The 19,538-nt window shown below is 41.5% G+C and overlaps 1 protein-coding gene across 3 annotated transcripts in view; it reads right to left on the bottom strand.

The window, feature by feature from the left end:
* TMEM26 (transmembrane protein 26) overlaps window positions 1-12,579 on the bottom strand; it is a 46,649-nt gene extending 34,070 nt beyond the window's left edge. For 2 of the 3 annotated variants that reach the window (XM_060286572.1, XM_030843934.2), the window contains exon 1: window positions 12,083-12,578. In XM_060286572.1, coding sequence (XP_060142555.1) covers window positions 12,083-12,273 — 191 coding nt within the window. In that variant the 5' untranslated portion in view covers window positions 12,274-12,578. Of the gene's footprint in view, window positions 1-12,082 lie in introns of all 3 variants that reach the window. The other variant, XM_060286573.1, reaches the window with a different exon arrangement.
* Between the last annotated feature and the right edge of the window lie 6,959 nt (window positions 12,580-19,538).

Genomic DNA, 19,538 nt, shown 5'->3' with positions numbered 1-19,538 from the left:
TAACCAAATTGCATGCCCTTTCTTAGGGGCTACAAATCATTTTACTCCAGTTTTCATGTCTTAATTGTATCAAAAGTAAGTAGATACCAACCACAGGCACTAATACCAGAGAGGGGTCTAGCCATCTCAGAAATAAATCAGGTTTCTGGTTGCTTGTTTATAAAATTATGTTACACTATTGAGAGACTGACAAAAACTGATAAATATATGATTAAATGAATAAGACATGTCCAGGTGGGATATTTTTACAAAATTGATAATACCTGATTACTGATGAGCTACCTGTCCTTGGAAACTCAGACTTATCACAGTTCCAACCATCACTACCCTATCACAATATAGAAGATGCCCAGCATTAATACTTTAATGCCAAATTGCTTTCCCTTTGCTCAGCTAGTTTTTCTAAATTCCAGCCTTCCTGAAGATAATTTTTCTCCACAGAAATTTTTTTTTATTTGTTTGTTTGTTTTTTATTTCACAGCCCTTAGCCAACACACCAATTCTCTCTAAATACACAGCAGGAGCACCTTACATTAAAGGATGTTTTTCTCTATTTGTTTACGTACTTATTTGTTCACTAATATGTTTGTTGGTCTTCCTACATGCTAGACACTGCTCTGAGCTCTTAAAGAGCTATACTCATTGCTTTATTTTCAGTTCAGTTCATCCAAATATAAAGTATCATTTGTCATACAAAGTTGTCATTTCAACATGACAGTGTTTTTCACAAAATGATTATGTCATGACATTTAGCAATTTAGCCCTGCAATGGATATCTACTTCAACTCACCATTAGCCTAGAATTAGGACTCCATTTTCCTCTTCCCCAAAATGATATTTATTATTGTTTTCTTATTGAAAAAGTAACATTTATTCACTTTAGAAACATACAACAATGGAAGTAGGCAAATAGAAGAAAAATTAACCATAATATCAGCTTTTCTCTCTGCAAACGGTGAGGATTCTAATCTTGTAATTATATGCATAAATCTGAAGATAGATAATATTTAAATGGAGCAAAAATAATGTTCCAAAATTACTTTGATGCGAACTGCGATTTTATTTATATTTCACTGCTCAGTATTTCCTACTCTACAAAGGCAGCATGGAGTTGTCAGGATATACTAGACCCAGGTTTCAAAATCTCGTGTTAAACAGCCTCCAGGGTCTTCAAGATTTCTGGAGCACTTTATATTAATAGGCTTCTTTTCATGGAAATCAAGAAACTAGGTCAAGATATCCTTTCATGAGCCCCTAAACCGTGTCTAACAACTTAAGGACTGTCTGGCCTCCTTACTTGTAGACTGGTTTCTTGAAGTGGGCCTTAACAGCCACGGTTTCCATCTGGGCTGCTCAGGAGGGCTTTCTGTTAGCACAGGGGGTAAGGGTGTCCAATACGACAGCCTCCAGATAGCACCTACCTCTCTGCCACCCCTCAAAATGCACCCTGTGCTCCTCTAGAACACACGACCCCCAAATGCCTGGGAAATCACTAATCTGTCATCACCTCCCTCCTAGAGCCCTTTGCTGGTGCCCGCCCATAAGGGAGGAGCAGGGGGAGGGGAGGCCGCCACCAAATGGCCGTAGGCTGGTGAGAACTCCCCACCAATGGAAAATTGAATATGGAGTGTGTAGGTTTCAATAGGTACCAAGATCAGATGATGGGTTTGTTTTGTCCAGGATCTTATGGGGGAGCAGACTAATAACGAGAATGGAAGAGACAGGGAGGCACTTCAGATGGGTTAGGAATGCCTATTCCAGTGGGTCGCTCTTTAGATTTCCAGAGCCCTTGAAGAATGCCCACATCTAGGTTTTGTAAAAAGGAGAATACTTCTGAAGCTGAACACTAGGCCTTTAATTATAACTTTCTTTGTTCCTTGTCACTGATGGTTTTTTTCAGTAAGGTAACATTCTCAAAGTATATTATCAACCACTAGCAAAATTAGTATTGCATACTTCACTTCACTTAAGAATTTCCAAGATGATATCTAAAGCAAGAACAAACTCCATTAAAATCGAAGTTGCTCACGTTCAAACCTCAACAGAATGCTTCAGGATGACTAAACGAGCTCTAGGGACAAAATATGCATCGATTTTTAGGATCGACATGACTGTTTTTCTCATAGAATTTCTGAGGCAAAGGAAATCGTGACATCTTCGTAAATGAACTGGTTCCAGCTGAAACCCTGTGTATTACCATCATGATATTCCCTCAACCTGAAAAGCCCTTCTCTCTTCTCTCCACTCTTATAAAACCACCAGCCACTTCAAAGGCTAGGACATAAAGCACATACCTGAGAAAGTTTCCATGTCCAACAAGTCTACCATACAGACCGTATCTTTATTCTGAAGCCTTTCTGCACTCTTGGACTTAATTTGTGGAAAATTATTTGGTTCTCAGAGTATTGTTTTGTCTTGTCCTCATATAACTGCGCATGTTTTATATTCCTTCAAGAACACCATCATAGCACCTACTATAATAAATGATTGTTTAATGAACAAGCGAACTTAAGCACTAATGACTACAGGAATTTTAATGGTCTCTCAGAGGATTAAATGCATTATGGATGTTATTTATATAACACTTCAATTTATTTCACTCTATAAAAGACAATGGTATTTATTTCTGTTCTGTGGAAGAGATTGGTTCTTCACTTCAGGACCAAAAATGAAGACGCTCTAGAATTCTTCCCCTCTTCTGTCTTCTTTTGCATCTGCTTTGATTTTACAGGGATGTCTGCTTGTGCAAGTGTCTCTGAGTCGTGGCCATGTGGAGTCTGAAATTTTGTACATTCTAAGCAAAACCATCCTAGTACTCATTAGCAAGTCACCTGAGATTTACCTACCCAATTTTGAAACAGAGTAAATACTTTGACCCTTTCTCTACTGTAGGGAATCCTTGACCCCCAAAATATACGTAGTTGTACTGTCCACAGGCAAAACCCAGTTTGGTTACCGAATGCAGAGCGCAACAAACAGGCTGATGGAGTTTAATCCGAGCGTGGGAATACTTCTCTGAGTTTGGCTTCCTCATTTACAAGTAGGAGCTAGAATAGTAGCACGAGGGCTATTGTGAGGAGCGAAGGAGGTAATCCATTCAGTGCAAAAGCCTGGCTCAATAAAAGTGAGGGCTCACCATATGCTAGGCATTGTTTTTGTGATTTATTATTACTAGTCGTGACCTTAGATAAGTGACCTAGCCTTGCTATGCGGCAGCGTCCTCATCATAAAATAGTAATAAAGATGAAAACGAATTCATTGCGTGGTCGTGAGGATCACATGAGATAATGGATGTAAAGCAGGCTAGGAGCATCGTCAGTACTCAGTAATCAATAACTGTTACCACCTGCATCATCACCATCACTTTCATCATCCTCCTCATCTCCATTATTAACAGACTGTCAGAAAATGGCACAGCCAATATATTAAGAGGCTATTCCTATTAATAAAATAGGTGTGTGGGGCTCAATCAGGGAAATAAGAAAGCAAAGGACTCTTGTAGGACCCAACCGAGGCTGTCAGAGGCATCCGTCATAGAGAGGGCTTCTTTTTTTTCTAAGAATTACTAATTTTTATTCTAATAAGCATACAACATTAAGTCAGTCATACACCAGCTACTTCTTGGAGGTCAGACAACCCAAAGATAAAATATAACCCCTCTCCCTGAACAACTATGGGTGGTAAGTTTATATTCAGAAAAAATAAACAAAATCAGCCCCACCTTGGCATTTTATATTAAAATTGTAGATTGTTAACAATCCTGAACGTGACTTTCAAAGAAAGTTCATTTTTTCATACCTGCATATTAAAAAATACTATTTTATTTTTTAAAAACCACGGGTTTTCTTTAACAAAATGATTTATGCACTCCAGGTCTAACACGCCTGATATTGGTACTTTAGAGGAACTTCCGGAGTAGGGAGGGAAATGCACATGGGGAAAATAAACCTCCATGTAAAGGTGAATTTTCCATTGTTGTAAAAGTGAAGCTATTCAGATTCGTCCTGACGCTGTATGCATAATAATGTCACTGCTATGAGACGGAGAAATGCTTGAAATTTAGAAGTAGGGATATACACATATACACTGACTCATGGGAGCTGCCCACACTAATTTGTACTTTGTTTTTCTCCCAGTCAAGTACACGAAGTTACAAAATATTATAGCCTTAATTTTCAGTTTTAAATGTCTCACTTGAACATGCTGGTGGAGAAAAACACGGGCATCATTCAGTGGTTCAATTTCCTGGGGGTCCCATTCTAAATGCAGCCATGATTATTGATTTGATCCCAAGTTCATTGTGAAATAAAGGAAGAAAATATGACTTCTTCTTGGGAGCAAAGCATAGTACTAACTCAAGATAGGTTAAGACTCTTCCTCCTAAACCATGACTCGGATCACTAAAAACAAAGTCATTTGCTGGTAACATTCAGTGTATGCCTACAAAAAGGATGCAAATGTAAGTCACCCTTTTGCCTTGAGCTCAAGGTTCAGGATAGAAAACGCATACACACAAACACATGTGAAGATAATGAACATTATAGAGCTCTGGATGTACACTGCAGGCAGTGCTGATAAGTCCAATGCACAGTGGAAAGTATTATTGGAATAACTAAAAAGTTAAGGAGAGATATCAGGAAATCTGGACAGCAAATGTGAACAAGAAGAGAAACAGTTTATCTCCTGGGAGAATTTCCGGTGCCCACCCTGGCCATATGGAAATCATAGGGTCTCCTTCTAAATGCCTTCATTTCGTCCTCTCTGATACCCAACAAGATCAGGAGAAGAGTGCTTTTATTTCCCAGCGTCCTCTGTGGCGTTTTTGTAAGCAGTTTTGGTAGAGGAAGATACATATTATCAAATACTACAGCATTATAATCCTACAGAGCTCTTCTACACTGCTCCAAACTTGTTCAGGGTCAGACCTCATACGATACCTGTCTAGTCTAGGTTTTTCATTTCCGCTGCTGAACCGTCTAAATACAATTGATGAATCAAATCAGATTTCACTGAGTTTTTTACACAATTGGTTTGAATTTGCAATCAATTTAGGATGGAATCTCTTTTGATGTTTAATTTATCTTTCCTGTTTTTAGTTGGGGGCCAGCCAGACATTTTCAAACACATGATGTTTCAAATGAGATATGGTAACAGATACACACTACTGTGTATAAAATAGATAAACAACAAGGACCTACTGTATAGCACAGGGAACTCTATTCAGTATCTTGTAACAACCTATAATGGAAAAGAATCTGAAGAAGACTATACATATACACATGTGTGTATGTATGTATGTGTCTATAACTGGATCACTTTGCTGTATGCCTAAAACACTATAAATCAACTATACTTCAATTTTTTTAAATGAGATATGATCAAATATAAAATTTAGAAGGAATTTCTCATTTGGAGGCAGGGGACATGGGGAGAAGAGACAATGAAGACTAGAAGAGAAAGTCAGTATTTCTCTGTCTTCCGGGAGGATGTCGGAAGTGTCCCAAGGCACGCATAGCTCTTCCTCTCACTCCTTTCATCGTCTCCCTGGCTCTTCCCTTGCCTGGCTCCTTCTCTCTCTAACGGACTTAGCTCACACGTCGCCTCCCCAGCTAGACATCTCTCTTTCCACCCAGTGGAACCTTCCCCCGGGCCTCCATCCCTCTATAACCCATCCCACTTAGGCCTTCATAGTTCTGATCCCTCATTTGTTTACCTGCTTATTGTTACTTATCAGCACACCTGGTTTTTTTCTTCCAGTTTCACTGAGGCACAATTGACATACAGCACTGTGTGAGTTTCAGGTCGTACAGCATTAATGATTTGACTTACGTACATCATGAAATGATTGTCACAGTAAGTTTAGTGAACATCCATCTCATACGGATACAAATAAAAGAAATGGGAAGAAATAGTTTTTCCTTGTGATGAGAAGTCTTAGGATTTACTCTCAGTAACGTCCATATGTAACATACAGCAGTGTTAATTATATTAACCATGTTGTACATTACATCCCTCGTACTCATTTATCTTATAACTGGAAGTTTGTACCTTTTGACTGCCTTTATCCAGTTCCCCGTCAGCACATTTGTTTATTATTTATTTTATTTTCTGAGTCCCTTGACTAAGATACAAGTTCTTTCAGGGCAGGATTTATTCACCTCCGTATTCTTGGCACTAAAAAAAAACATCTAACACACTTGAGATGTTCCAGGTATTTTTGCTGAATGAAGAATGATAAGGCTCTGTGTTTCCTCCAGAGAAATCTGTCATCGTTTCCCCACACTCACCTCCCTCAGGATGTCCTTTACTTACCCAGCCTTGGCACTCTTCTCTCTCATATCTGCTTTTCCTGCTGCGGCTCAAATGCTGTAAAGCCCCCTCTCCCTCCCTACTCACCATCCCCTGGCCACGTCCCCACCCTGCCCCATCACTCCTCCCCACATCCTTTTTTCCTCTAAATTGTTAGAGTCTTAACATCCCTGCTTTCCCCATCACCAGCTCAATGATCTTTAAATGGTTTAACAACTCTGTGCCTCAGCTTCCTCACCTAAAAATGGGAGAAAACAGAAACAAAATAACTACAGCTGCTGTCAGGATCAAGTGGGAAGTTCTGTAAACACTTGAAAGAGCCCGAACATCATAAAATGCTAACTATTCACAATTATTCTTATTCCCACACATGCGAACACTTCATTGAAATGCTACATTTTATTTTAAAATCTCAAATATGTCTGTTTTCTGTTTCTTCACAGTGTCTAGCATGTGTCATGTTTACTTAGTAGGCAGGTCAACAAGTAGTTGTCTGATTCAACCTAATAAAAGAGAAGGGGGGGGGACTTCCCTGGTGGCGAAGTGGTTAAGAATCCGCCTGCCAATGCAGGGGACACAGGTTCAAGCCCTGTTCTGGGAAGATCCCACATGCCGCGGAGCAACTAAGCCCGCGAGCCACAACTACCGAAGCCTGCGCGCCTAGAGCCCGTGCTCTGCAACAAGGGAAGCCACCGCAATGAGAAGCCCGCACGCCACAACTAGAGAAAGCCTGCGGGTAGCAACACAGCCAAAAATAAATAAATAAATTTATTTTTTTAAAAAAGAGAGAAGGGCAAGAGACAATGCAGAAAGGTGACCATATAAGTGAGCTGTTTTATTAACTCAATGATATTTACCTTGTATTCTTGAAATTTTGATGAAGAAAGCTCAGTGCTTACAATTCTACAGTTTTGTCAATCAATTCAACTTAGATTTCTACTTATTCTCAGATACCACCTGCTTTTAAGTGAACAGGCTTCAAATTTGTCACAATCTTGATCGTTTTTCTATTTCCTGAAGAATATTTTATCAGTATTAGCTAGAAAGCAACTGGAAATCTTATCTTCTGTTTGACTGTACCTAAATGGTAATTCACAGACCCTTTGGATTGTTGCCCAGACAATAGAAAACAAAATCAAGAAAAAATAAAGCAGTGATACTAATTTTCATCTTAATGAAAAGTACGTGAAGAGCAGATGAAATTAATAAATACTAGGGGAAAAGGGCCGAATTCCACCAGCACGCGTTTGTTGGACTTGACAAGGAACGTGTCGTTGGCTTACCCTCTTTATTCTATAGGATTCCAACAAATTAAGCTCCTCCAACTGGCAAGTTCTTAGTGTTGATGTAATGTTGCCTGTCCCTGGACAGCTGAGCTCAGCAGCTCCAGTTCCATTTTTCCTATCCAAAGAATAGCTAAAGTAACATTCTTTGGACAAGTGTAATATGTTTGCTGCGTTTCAAGAAATTTTTTTCACATTTTCCTCTCTAGCTCTGTGTATTGCACCATGATTTCTATAGATTTGATTTATTTGGGGCCAGGTACAAATTTTAATAAAAAGGACAATGTTCAAACTAGCCTAGAGCAGTCTAAAGGAGTTTCATGGATCCGATATTCCAGAAGAGAAATTTTCACTTCATGTGTAAACAGAGTTTAGTCCACCGTTCAGGCCTTGATTGATTGATTTTCAGTGTGAGAGGGTTTTCCCTCTTCCTCCAACTCTTCTTCTTTCTCTTCTCCTCTTTCTTCTTCTTCTCATTCTCTTCTCCTGCCTCCCCACCTCCTCCTCTCCCCCTCCTTCTTCTTCTGGACTAGTAAATAGACAATGTATTCAATTGATACAAAGGGTAGTTCTTTGACAAGTTTGTTTAAAAATTGAGGGCATAATATACATAAGTCTGTAACTTTATTCTTCTGACAACATATCGTGGACATCCCTCAAAGTCAATAGATAAAATCTAGCTCATTATTATTATTTTTTAAAATTTTTTTAGCGTTACGTGGGCCTCTCACTGCTGCGGCCTCTCCCGCTGCGGAGCACAGGCCCTGGACGCACAGGCCCAGCGGCCATGGCCCACGGGCCCAGCCGCTCTGCGGCACGCGGGATCCCCCCGGACCGGGGCACGAACCTGCGCCCCCCGCGTCGGCAAGTGGACTCCCAACCACTGCGCCACCAGGGAAGCCCTAGCTCATTATTTTTAATACCAGCAAAATATTCTATAGCATGGGTATATTACAGTTTTTCAACCAATCTATTGGTGAATAATCAGGTTGATTTTAGCTTTATTTTCCACTAACAAGATGAAAATTAGTATTTTTGTATGTGTGTCTTTGCATATGGGTACTTTTCGTTCTATAGGGTAGAGTCAAAATTGTAAGACCAATGGATCGAAAGATACAGATATAGGGACTTCCTTGGTGGGACAGTGGTTAAGAATCCGCCTGCCAGTGCAGGGGACACTGGTTTGATTCCTGGTCCAAGAAGATCCCGCATGCCGTGGAGCAGCTAAACCCGTGTGTCACAACTACTGAGCCTGTGCTCTAGAGCCCATGCTCCACAACTACTGAAGCCCATGCACTCTAGGGCCTGCATGCTGCAACTACTGAGTCCATGTGCTACAACTACTGAAGCCCATGCAAGAGCCCGTGCTCTGCAACAAGAGAAGCCACCACAATGAGAAAGCCGCGCACCGCAACGAAGGGTAGCCCCCGCTCGCCGCAACTAGAGAAAGCCCCTGCGCAGCAACGAAGACCCAACTCAGCCAAAAGAAAAAGATACATATATCTTTATATTAGGTAGATCTACATAAAGATCTCTGTAGTAACATTTTCCTACTTAGAGGAACATTTTCCTACTGCCATCATTTTTACTTTATCTTTTTTTTTATTCCATCAGCCTTGATTTTCTAATGACAACTTTTTTTAATGTTCAAAAACAACAAAAAATTATGCTTTTCCTTACTCAGAAAACTTCAATCCAGGAATGAAGTATGTCCCAAATCAAACCCTTTTTAAGTGTCACCATGTTATATCTGGGATAATTTTCTATATTTTTTTAGCATTCCACTTTCTGATTTTTTTCTCAAACTTATGAAAGAACAGCATGTGACCTTTGTCCATCACGAAAATGACGATATTTGTAGACTCGGTTTTATTTGGTAACATCAGTAGAACAAAGAATTACTTATCACATTTCTGTTTAGATCATTTTACAAAGACTCGTTTGTTCCTGAAATTTTATAATAGCCAAGTCTATCAAGGATTTTTTATTTTTTTTTGCTAACTCTCAAATATAATCTTGATATTGAGCCAGCAAAAATTTTTTTCAGTTAGTGCTATAATATACAATATACATCATGGGCCTGTTCTGAAATAAAGATGAGAATTATTTTCTGCTTTTTGGCTCTGAACCAATGGTTTACTGGCCGGTCTCTCAGGTAAAGTTTTTTGACTTTTACAGACAGAAAATATGTCCACTGGACACAGAATATTTTTTAATAAGAAGAAAAATAAGAAAAACTGTAGGATCTAGAAAAGACCATTTCTTTTGTATTCATTGACCATCAACATATATTATTTCATTTAATTCATAACAACCTATGAGATAAGTATCTATAGATGAGGAAACTGAGACTCAAAAAGGTTAAGTAACTTATTCAGTGCCTCACAGGAAGTAAGTAGGAAAGCCCCGATTTTTACTCCATTATCTGTCTGATTTTGAATCCATGCTCTTTATACAGACATGTCCCCAGTTTCCTGTTTAATTTGCCATATTGACCATCACCAGTTTTTGGCCCATCCTTTTGTCCTCTCTCAGTTTTAAGTTACATGTCAATCTGAGTCAATCAGTGGTCAATGGTGATACGGACATGAAGGTTCCATTGCCTACAGGATTTCTACACAACTGGCATGGAATTTTGACTTAATGTGAGCTAAGCCCTCACTCTTGGAGAAGAAGGAGGATATTTCAGGGCCAGTTGAGCTGTTCCTTCTTCTGAGGTTGACATGTCTCCCAGAAGCTCTGATGATGGCTGGTGGCAGGACTACTTTCCATGGGAACATATTTAAGCCTCAGATTTCATCCTCATGTTACTGAAGATATTTTTTACCCTAGCATGTTAAAGCTACTCAGTAAAAGCTAAATCAATCTCATGTGATCCGCTTGCTGGGTGAACACTTTTCTCCCTTCTGTTTCTTTAACCCTAAGGCTTATTTGGGGAACTAATACTATTTTTCTTTGAGATTTCCGAAAGGCATACTGGAAAGTTCCTCAGATCTCTCTTGCTTGATAAGCTGTTAATGGGGGGAGGGGCAGTGACATTCCTCCAATCCTTGTTGTATTAAATTGATTCTACTTGAATAATTCCTTCATTGATAATTCTAGAAATTTTTCGACAGTGGAAAATTTAAGCAAGACTCACATGATTTTAAGAGACAACGCATTCTCTCCCTTGGATTGTAGTGAAATACACAGCCTTTTGTAGTTTAATATGTAAAACTGTCCAGAGGGGTTTTTTCTTTTATTTTTTCTTAATATGCCATCATGTATACAATTCTTGAATTGGCTAACCGTATTTTCCTCTATCTCATAGCAGTTGGTATTCTTCTTAAATATGGCATACATGAAAACACAGACTCATTGTTTTAAAAAATAATACAGAAAGAGGCCTAACTCAGATAAGTTTGGGCTGAAAATTTCCTGGGAGTGGAGCCGTAGAGGTAGAGGCGCTTTGTAAATGGCAGGGAATCTTTTTCTCAATTCTTTGATTGCCATCCAAGTCTTTGGGGAGGAAATAAAACATCACTAAAGAGTCTGCGGTCTGGCACGTTGAGGTGAGGGCTGAACCACTGCCTGCTAGTACCTTCACCAGCGTCGTAACCCATCTTTTTTTTTTTTTTTTAACGTTGTAAATGCTATATAAACTTTATATGAGCAAACAAGCTCAGAAATGCACATTCATCTCAAAAGTACCATCTTAGTACAAGTTAGAGCAAATTAAGATGAATCTAAGTGGGTTAAGTGAAACCAATGTCAAAATCACACATTTATATCTAAGGTAACTTCCTAAGGTGATATAGAACAAATCTAAGTGAAACTAAGCAGGCTGTTTGAAACAAGCAAGAAATGACACATCTGACAAGATGGGCTGACCATTAACCGAGGCTCTCGGAAGCAACCAAGCCCGGAAGACACCTGAAGCTAGTGCCATGCTGGGGCTGGTTTGCGGGGAAGCGGCTGAAACCACAGACGTGCTGCGAGTGGCTTGTCACCCCGGGAAGTGCTGCCCCCAGCGCTGCCCGATGTGCACAAGCCCTTACACAAGTCGCTGATGCCCGGCGAAGGGCATTCCCATAACTGCATGCACTCAGGCTAAGCCGTACACAACCACACCCCAAATTCAGAACGCAGAGCACATGACACCCCCGTCGCCCCACTACTCTCCCACTTTGGAGCACTTTCTGCAGAGCATGAAAGCGCTTCCCTTCTTTTTTCCCATCTTTCAAGTTGCTAAACCTGGGGTTGGGTGGCGCGTGGCTGCAACTGGAGCCTTCCCCTCTCCCGGGTTGCCCTGGGACCCTGGGGCACTCCGTTGTGTCCAAGCGACGCCCAAGCATCCCGCGCTCCTTCGATGCTCCCAGCGAGGACAGTGGGGGTCCTCCGCATCCCAGTAAAGAATCGTCGGGGAGACGGGCTCTTGGGCCGCCTGAGAGTGCCGCAGGGGACAGCGCCCGGGGACTCGGCGTGCCCTCCGTCACCCAGGGTGCGCTCACCACTTGTAGCCTCTGCCGCGCTTGAATTTGAGGGTCAGCGCCGTCTCCAGAAAAAGCAAGAGGTTGAGCAGCGCCAGCAGCCAGTACCACGGCTCCTTCTTCACCTCGGTCACTCGCCAGACTCCAACCAGCGAGTGCAGCACGAAGAGCAGCCGGGTGGCCAGGGCGTTGAGCAGGACCAGTCCCTCCATGCCGCCCGGCGCGCTCTGCCCGCGCCCCGCAGACCCCGCCGCCCGGAGCACCCGAGCCCGCCCGAGGGCGGGACGCGACACAGCTCCGAGACCTGCCGCTGCTGTCGTCCTCCCTCACCCTCCCGCGAACTGGAGCGAGCGGAGCGCCCCTCCCCCAAACTTCCTGAGAACTCTTGAAAGAGAGGCGATTCTGCACCCAGCTTTTCGGGCTTTCCGGGGAGTCTGGGGCTGCGCTGCTCGGGCTCCCAGGCGTTATTCTCCCGCGCTTGCCCATCCCCCTCCCAATCCCGGGGAGTGGGGAGGGCTCTCTCCGTCCCTGCCCTCGACCCCCGCCGCCCGGCCTCCGTGGGGTCCTCGAGAACCTCGCCGCTCCGAGGAATTGGAAAGAGGGAGGCGGACTGAAGGTCGTGGGGCTGCATAGCCAGAAAGGGGGAGGGGGACGTCGGGGGCTGGGGGGTTCCCTTACTTTTCCACTGAAGTACTTTAATTCACTCACACTTCTTGCAGGAACAGGCTCTCACGGTGACTCTGAGATGGGACGCAGGAGAGCCGGAGAATCTGCTGCGCAGGCAGGTTTAGAAATAAGGTTCCAGCCCAGTTTGAAGAATTAAAACTTTCCCGGACTAGAGGAAACGAGGCACCCTGGGCTTTCCCAGAGCTCTCTGCCCCTCCCTTAGCAGACGGGTAGCCCGGGTCACTTCCACTGTTTGGACCAGGTGTTATTAAAGCAAAGAGATAGTCTTTATTATGTCTCGCCCCCCCCACACACTATTTTTTCTGAAAGGAAGTAGGGTGGCAAGACAAGAGGGCAGAGGAGACAGTGAGGGGGAGACAAGATAAAGCTAGGTTTAGGTCAGACGGAGAAATTCATGGAGTAGGGAACTGTACCCTTGACATCAATGACTCATGAAGTAAACTCCGACTTGCCAGCACCCAAGGCAAAGAGGCAACTGAAGTCAGCGTTTCCCAAAGCACCTTCATGATTTTTGTTTCCTTGTTTGGTCTCCTACCACCTGTACCACTATTAACTTAACATTTTTCCTTAAACGAACTCAAATTTTTACTGAAATAATTTTTAAAGAAATCTTTGTATCACTTGTAAATGGAAAATCAGTGTAGTAGGCTATAAATGGAAGGTAATTACCAAAAATCAATAGAATAAAATGAAACTAAGTTATTGAGATCTTGCTAGATATTAATTATTACCTTCCAAGCCTCTGTGCCTCAACCTCCCTCTTTCTGGGAAAATAAAGAAATGCTAGTCCTGGGACTTTCCTGGTGGTCCAGTGGTTAAGCCTCTGGGCTTCCACTGCAGGGGGCTCTGTTCCATCCCTGATGAGGGAACTGATATCCCCCATGCCTCGTGATGCGGCCAAAAAAAAAGCTAGTCCTCTTACTACCAAGCAGGAATGCTCTCTTGACCACATTAGTAAAATTGAAAGTAAAACTCAAAGAGAATTGTCTTTCTTGCTTAGGTTTATTCAGTCTAAAATCATCCCATCCCTGTCTTAAATTAGGTTGAAATCTCTGAATTATACAATTACTGTCTTCATTAGGTGAAAAAAAATCCAGTTACTTAAAAGAAACTCAGTTATTTCTGGTGCTGTGATTAAGGAGATTTCTTTTTTCCTGTGCGTCTGCATTCTTCCACATCTTACAGGAAACCTAGCAGTGATATCCTGGGGCTGTTTATTATAGTGCCCTTCAGTGCAGGCTGATGGCACAGTGACCAGTGACTGTACAGCAGTGATTCTGTACAGCGGGAAGCAGCATGGTGTGGACGTTGGAGCCCCAGCACTGGCTCAACTGGCTGTCCTGGACTCCTGGCTCAGCCACTTAGTTGTGTGTAACCTTTGTACCTCAGTTTCCTCATCTATAAACGGGGTACTAAGCCTCTCAACTCGTAGGGCCATTGTGAGTATAAAAGGAGTTAATTCATATAAAGCTCCTGGCACGTCCTGAGAGCTTGGCAAACCTTGGCAATTACTGCCTGGACCAGGAAACTTAGTCCAGGGGAGCTGCTCTTTGATGATCTGAGACAAGTAATAATAAAAGTGCAGAGAGAAACTTGACATTCCTAAGACCTGTCAAAATCCTCCATCCCGACACCACCAGGAACACATCTATTGCTGAACAAGTTGGTTTTATTACGTTTTTAGGGAGGGAGCACACACTCCATGGAGAACTGTGGGGTGTCTCGCTAAGAAGCTGTCAGAAAGGTTAGAAAAGACTTACTAGAAAGGATTGGGCTTGTGTTAGGTGATTTTAAAGAGGGCTGAAGAAGGTGGGGCTTTACTCTAAATTGGATGCTATCAGCAAGTAGGGTTCATAATTCTACAATTGAGTGTCTTGACGCTAATTTAGATAGGTGGGGAATGTTTGGTCATTTTTGTGGTTTGGACAATGTTCATGTTTTGTCTGTGTTCAGACATGATTGTAGAGTGGTCCTATCTTTTGTCTTGATCCATCATGCTCACAGAGTGGCCTTGCTTGAAGTGGATGTGCTGTGAAATTTTTGTGCTCACCAGGAGGAGACCGAGACCGGGCTGACAGTGCCAGACCAGTTGCCTGCTTTAGGGGGTTGCTTTTCTCTTTCTCAGGTCTCTTGAGAAGGGCTCTCTAGGGGGAAAGGTTAACAGAAAAGAAAGGAGGTCAATCTGACATCTTCCCCACATCTTTTTTTTTTTTTTTCCTCTGTTTTGAAGGTTTAGATTCGGTATAGGTTTTGTTGTCTCTGGATCTGAAAAACAAAACTGTCATTAATGAGCACCTTAAGGTTAGTTCTTTTTAATTTTCTCCTAAACCCGTTTTAGAAAACTGGAAGCTTTGAAAACTATTTTGAAACCTTCAAGCCAAGAGTCCGATAATCATTAAAAAAAGAAAAAAGCACTGAGCAATTAAAAAAATCTCCCACACCTACAGGGCTAGAGATGTCCCCGCCTGACACTATCCGAAGAGTGTGCATGCAATTACGGTCCCACCCATGGCCTCCCAATAGTGATGCAATCCCAAGTCGTGTCTGCATCCAGAGCTACCAAAGTTGCAGGTTGGTCTCAAAAGCCACAACCTCCTAATAATGTTCATTTCTCCCATAGCCCCATTTTGATCCTATTCAGACATCACTCTAACACACACACGCACACACACAGAAGCAGGCAGTGGTGTCAGTGCAAGGAGGGCTCCCATGAGCCTCTGAGAGCTAGTGCTTAGTGCGTCTCACTCAGGCCTTGGTAGAGCTGCCTTGATTTCTCTCCTCTACCCCATCCCCCAGCCCTGGCTGCTGCAAGAGCCACATCCACCCCCAAGAGTGTTCTGATTCTCTTTACACCCTTACTAGGAGTCTCACCTAGCCCACCCCCCTCTTTCTTTCAAGAACACTTCTCAGATTTTAACTCGAGATCATTGAGGGCTCTAGGTAAGGAGTAGCGGTGGTCCCCAATATAGACGGTCTGAATATAGTTATTGAATAAATACCTTGAGCACAGCTGCTCTTCACACTTGCTGGTATGACTTTAGCGTCTTAGGCGCTCTCATGGAAAGAGCTGTGTTCATCTCTGTTCTCTTAGGCTGTTTTCTTCTGCTCTGCTTTCTCCATTGACCCTATCCTATCTGTATTCTAGCTTCCTGAAATTCCTCAAAATGCCTAGTCTGTCCCCCCCATGCTTTCAAAGCACTGTTTTAATTGCATCCTTTCTGGCTTTAAAAATCTTTTCTGTTATTTCAAAGGTGAAGTCTTAGCTGCTAGATCACAAATTTGAACCAGAAAACTCACAGATTTATTTACTGTTCTGAAACATAAGGATTAAATAGGAACTCTAATTGCAACTATTTCACATTATATATAATAGTAGAGGAAAAACAGATCTTTGCTAAGTTACTAATAACTGTAATAATTACTCTCATTTTAAAAAAAGGAAAAGTCAGAGGTAATTATCAACCTTCAGAAACTTTAACAGCTAGCAAGGAAGAGAAATCTGAAGTATAGGCAAAGGGTCTGGAGTGAGGCTGCCCTCAGGTTGCCTTCTTCAAGCCTTGTCACCACCTCTTAAGTGATTGGCAAGTTGCTTAACCTCTTTGAGCCTTGGTTTCTCATCTGTAAGATAAGAATAATGATAATACCTTCATGTATTATGAGGATTAAATTAAATGATATTTCTAAAGTGCTTAGAAAAATGCCCAAATTATAGCACGCACTCAGTAAATATTTGTTGAATAAATAAATGAAGATACGAGTGAGAGCTGAATAAGCAACACCCCAAAACAGAAATATGTTATTCCCCAGCTGGCATCATAGCTGAGTCCTCTTCTAAGGCCAGCTGCTTGTAAATGATGGGGTAAATAATAAAGCAGTAAATATTATTGGTATGAGCTCAGTGCTTCATTCTATCACATGGAGGGAGATCACAGATCAGTGGAAACACTGCATGATTGGCTGTGATGATAAGTAAGTCTAAAAATGCTGGTGGTTTTACTCCCCTGAAGTTGTAAGATTCATTTCCCAGGATAGCTAAATAGTTAAGACTTTGGCTTGGGAGTCATGCAGCTTGGGTTTGAGTCACAGTTCCTGTTATGGGCTGAATTATGTTCTCCCAGTATCCATATGTTAAAGTCCCAACCCCTAGTACTGTAACTCAGAATGTAAGTGGATTTCAAGATAAGGTCTTTAAAGAGGTGATTAAATTAAAATGTAGCCATTAAGGTGGGTCCTAATGCAATTTGAATGGTGTCCTTATAAAAAGAGGAAATTTGGGTGCACAGAGATAACAGGAGTGCACATGCACAGAGGACAGGCCATGTGAGGATTCAGCGAGAAGGTGGCCGTCTGCAAGCCAAGGAGAGAGGCCTCAGACAGAAGCAGACTGCTCTCTGTGATCTAGAACTGTGAGAAAGTAAATATCTGTTCTTTTTTTAAAAAATATTTATTTATTTATTTATTTTTAAAATTTATTTGGCTGTGCCAGGTCTTAGTTGGGGCATGTGAGATCTTCGTTTCCACGTGCGGGATCTTCATTGAGGCATGCGGGATATTTTAGTTGTGGCATGTGGGATCTAGTTCCCTGACCAGGGATTAAACCTGGGCCCCTGCATTGGGAGCATTGAGCCTTAACCACTGAACCATAAGGGAAGTCCCAAAGGTCTGTTCTTTAAGCCAGTCTGTGGTATTTTATTATGGCAGCCGTAGCAAAGTAAATGCTTCAAGCACTTAACCCATAGATTTTGATGATGAAATGAGATTATCATTTAGCACAAATTCTGCCTCATAGTAAGAGCTAAATATGTTAGCTGTTATTGCTATCATTATAATACCAATGATTATTATTGTTACTAGTGTCTCCAGAGGGACAGTTATCAGGCCCCCTTCCTATCATATTGAAATACACACCCAAAATATTGTATCTCTGTGTAAATCACAAGCCTATTTTACAGATGAAGAAACAACTTTCTTTTAAAGATTTTTGGGGTCTGGTAAGAAGGCTTGAATCTTTCAGAAAATAAAGTGTGACTATCAAACACCAAGTAATCCATTTGAAAAAAGAAAGTTCATTCCAAATGTGAATTTAAATAATGATTAGTTGGCTACTTGATTGGTTGATTGGGCGTGTTGATTCATTTTGGATTTGTCCAAATAAGCCTAGGATTATAGCTGTAGTCGTGAAGATACCATGTAGCATTTAATCGTGAAAATTCTTAACCACAGGAGCACTAAAATGAGTGTATACAGGAAAGCATTGTAAGATGCTTCTTATAAATGCTTCTTTTAGGTGTGACTTGGAAGAGATCGTCAGGGGGCTAGGGAGAGACTGATAGTGTGACAGTCATGATGCCTTGTCTCCAAACCCCAACTCGAGGTCTTCCTTTGTAAAATGGAGCTGGGGATGCCAGGCTTGTATATACCATGATCCTTAAAAGAGTCACATGAGGTAACGAATATGAAATTGCTCCATAAAAGGACACTGAGGTTAAGGTTCACATTACAGTGATACGTCATGTTGGTATACATTCCCTTGATATGATGTGATGAGAATAGCACTGTATCTCTGTGGTCTTCCTCCCCAAAACCCATAACCCCAGTCTAACCATGAGAAAAAACATCAGACAAACTCAAATTGAGGGACATTTTGCAGGATACCCTACCAGTACTTCTCGAAACCATCGAGGTCATGAAAAACAAGCAAAGACTGAGAAACTCTCACAGCCCACAGGAAATTAATTAGACATGATGAATGGATGTGGTGTCCTCACTGAGATCCTGGAACAGAAAAAGGACAGTGGAAAACTAGTGAAGTCCAAATGAGGTCTAGAGTTGAGTTGGTAGTAACGTAAGATATTAACAAAAGGGAAACCAGATGAGGGGTATACAGGAACTGTCTGCACTCTCTTTGCAAACTTTACGTAAATCTAAAATTATTATAAAATTTAAAAGTGTATTTTCAAAAAGGAAATTGACGTACTAATATAAGAATTTATCTGATTATTTCATTTAATTTGAAAGGAGCTTATAAATTCAAAAGCTCACTTTAGAAATGTCAGGTAAGGGAATAATTATGTGATAGTTTGCAAATACTTTTAGAATAGCAGAGTCAATTACTTTTCTGCTGTCGCCCAGGCCTAGAGTCTCTGCTTGATTATCATTGTCATCAAACAGTCATCTCATTGCTGAAGAGTTCACTGAGCTTACCAAGTCCGGCCTCCTCACTTTGCAAACTGAGGCCCAGAATGGGCAGGTGACTTATTTAAAGTGTATAATAGTGTTAAGAATGGAAAACAAAAGATATTTTTTATTGCACATAAAGTACTAGAAAAATTATGAATATGTATGTGTATAAATATATATACACGCACATAATATATGTTATATACTGCATTGTCTATAAAATCTTTCTTTTTAATAGAAATGAGATGTAGAAGCATAGGACGTCCTTATTGAGTCTGTTAGTCTGGTGGGTTTTTTTGGGGGGGTGGATTGTTTGGGGTTTTTTTTTTTTTTTTTTTTTGTCTAGACTGTTATGGAAACACATCCAGCTCAGTTAAGGAAGGAAGTTGATAACAAAAACAAATCAGTAAAACTGTGTCCCTTTTAGGTGACAGGCCTGCACTACATTGAGGATTTAAAGGTGAGAAGGATCAGGTCTTTGACCTTGGGGACCTCCCAGCCTGGTCCAGGCAGCAAACACCTAAGCAGCTTTACACTAGCACGTCAGAAGCACGAAGGTAGATGGGAGTCACCTGACCCAACCATGGGACCAGCTCGATGGAGCCCGTCT

Source organism: Globicephala melas, chromosome 16 (genome assembly GCF_963455315.2).
Source record: "Globicephala melas chromosome 16, mGloMel1.2, whole genome shotgun sequence".
Taxonomy (NCBI): Eukaryota; Metazoa; Chordata; class Mammalia; order Artiodactyla; family Delphinidae; genus Globicephala; species Globicephala melas.
Note: the sequence above shows the minus strand (reverse complement) of the source record. Positions and strands in the feature narration are given on the sequence as shown.